The 2,019-nt window shown below is 36.5% G+C and overlaps 1 protein-coding gene across 1 annotated transcript; it reads left to right on the top strand.

The window, feature by feature from the left end:
- The first annotated feature begins 374 nt into the window (after nucleotides 1-374).
- On the top strand, nucleotides 375-1,476 carry LOC149149860 (uncharacterized). The gene is made up of 3 exons (XM_089445768.1): nucleotides 375-535; nucleotides 682-763; nucleotides 900-1,476. Exons 1-3 carry the CDS (start codon nucleotides 452-454, stop codon nucleotides 1,139-1,141), a joined length of 408 nt encoding a protein of 135 aa, XP_089301894.1. The 5' UTR covers nucleotides 375-451; the 3' UTR covers nucleotides 1,142-1,476.
- The last annotated feature ends 543 nt before the right edge of the window (nucleotides 1,477-2,019 follow it).

Raw genomic sequence — 2,019 nt, 5'->3', positions numbered from 1 at the left:
TCTCAGGTATATCCAGTATTTATATCTAAAATTAATACGAAGGATTTATATTCACAGCCTTTGATTTCTTTCAAAATGATTTAAATGTTTTTTATTTACTAAATTTGAAAATTAATTTTAACTCATTATTAATTTATAATCGGTGTATTAACTTGTGTCAACGTAATGAGTAAGAGGTAAAACTGTAAGCTGATCGTATATTTTGACTTTTTATTTATATATATATATATATGTGTGGGGGGTAAACAGGGAAAAAAACACATAAATTTTATATGATATCCTTTGTGTGAGGATGGGAGAGAATCTTTCACACTACCTGTAATACAACTAATCCTCTACCAGTTCCACCTTGAAATTCCAACGTGCCCATTAGCTTCACACACCTCATATCACATCTATATACATCACACAGCAATGGGAACTCTGAGGACCTGATTTTCGCATCTGCATAATGTTCTTCTTCACTCATCACCCTTCACAAATGGCTCAAACGACTCAGCTGCTGCGGTCCGCCGAGGCCTTAACAATGCCGGGAGTAAGCCCATTTCTGCTATTACCCTCTCAATTATCGCATACTGCCAATCCCTTTTGATATACTACATATGAACTCAACTCTAGTGTCTAGCTTACGCTAAAGTCTGATCTTTCTGATGTTGTCTCAAACACTACATTGCTTCACAGGTTCAGGTGATTGTTCTGAATGCTAATATGTGCTGCCTAGACTGCCGTCACAGGGTCTCAACAGTGCTCTCCAAAATGGACAGTATGTTTTCTTCCTCACATTCTGCACATTCACATTAATTTTTGCAATGAAACATGTATGAAAGAATCTTTTAGCGCTCCCTTGCGTTCGTTTAGTTTTACTATTTTGTAAACCTGTTTATTGTGATGATGGGCAGATTTGCTGGATTATGTGGTGGACGTGACACGGAAGAAAGTGACAGTAAGAGGGCGTGTGGATCCCAAGAAGAGGATGCATCGAATGGCCAACGACAGGAAGAGAAAGGCCATCGAATTCCAGAGGATGGGAGGCGAGGCATGCCCTACTGCTGTACAACAGCAATACTGCAGCGGCACGCCGAAGAAATCAACTGATAATCTTACTGGTCGGGCCTGTTGTTTTCATCGTGCATCGTCTTAGCCGTGTCTGCGTGTTGTTAATCTGTAGACACCGTTTGCATATATTATTATGATTCATAATTAAGTTGAAAACTCCTCTCTTCCGTTTTCCTTGCAATGGAATCCAAAGCCCTTTCTCTCACATTTTGATCCGTGGCGAGTTTTATACATCTCTGGAAATCCTACCCGAAATGACATGTTTTCCGTCCCGAACCTTACGGAGGTTAAAGATTCTCCGAGAGAATTTCTATGAATGTAATGTTCCGACAGGTCTGGTGGGGCTTCCAGTGGTGCACAAGGCGGCGTTTGATACATGTCCCTCAACTGTGCTGTATCCGCAAAGGAAATATTATTGAAATACGGTTTTTGCAATATAGATATTGTTGAAATATGGTTTGCATTTCTCAAATGATGTAAATCAATCCAAAAACACAATAATGAATGTTGAAAATGCAAATTTATTTTTGTATGAAATTTAGTTCAAAAGATAATGAAGTAGTCTACGGATTTTGGTGGATTATAATGAGGTATTTTGTTATCTTGGTGTGAATTTTTCGCACCAATCAATCAAAATGATATATTAGACATATGAAAATATAATTTTGCCAATCTTACCAAAAAATATTCACAGCTTTTCTTGGTATTTTAATCCGACTTCTTCAATGTTGCGATAGATCTGTAAAAATATCGAGCGTACGATGAAGTGGACGGAAATATTAACTTGGAGGTGAGATAGATTTATGTTGAATGTATCTGATCACAATACAATGCATGTGAAAATAGCGTTCGAGTAAAAAATAAATACATATTTCAAAGTAAGATAAAATTTAATATTTTTAATAATTATCTCAAATTTTTAATTCATCAAAGTCTTCAACTAGATAGGTTAAACATAAAATA

The sequence above is a fragment of the Pinus tabuliformis genome, chromosome 9 (assembly GCF_031772625.1).
Source record: "Pinus tabuliformis cultivar Carrire ecotype Pingquan chromosome 9, CPIR1, whole genome shotgun sequence".
Classification (NCBI taxonomy): Eukaryota; Viridiplantae; Streptophyta; class Pinopsida; order Pinales; family Pinaceae; genus Pinus; species Pinus tabuliformis.
The sequence above is the reverse complement of the archived record's forward strand: the minus strand, read 5'-3'. Positions and strand labels throughout refer to the sequence as shown.

Coding starts and splice junctions, on each gene's coding strand:
- LOC149149860 (XM_089445768.1), top strand. CDS start 452: ATGTTCTTCTTCACTCATCACCCTTCACAAATGGCTCAAACGACTCAG. Junction 536..681: donor AGGCCTTAACAATGCCGGGA/GTAAGCCCATTT, acceptor ATTGCTTCACAG/GTTCAGGTGATTGTTCTGAA. Junction 764..899: donor AGTGCTCTCCAAAATGGACA/GTATGTTTTCTT, acceptor GATGATGGGCAG/ATTTGCTGGATTATGTGGTG.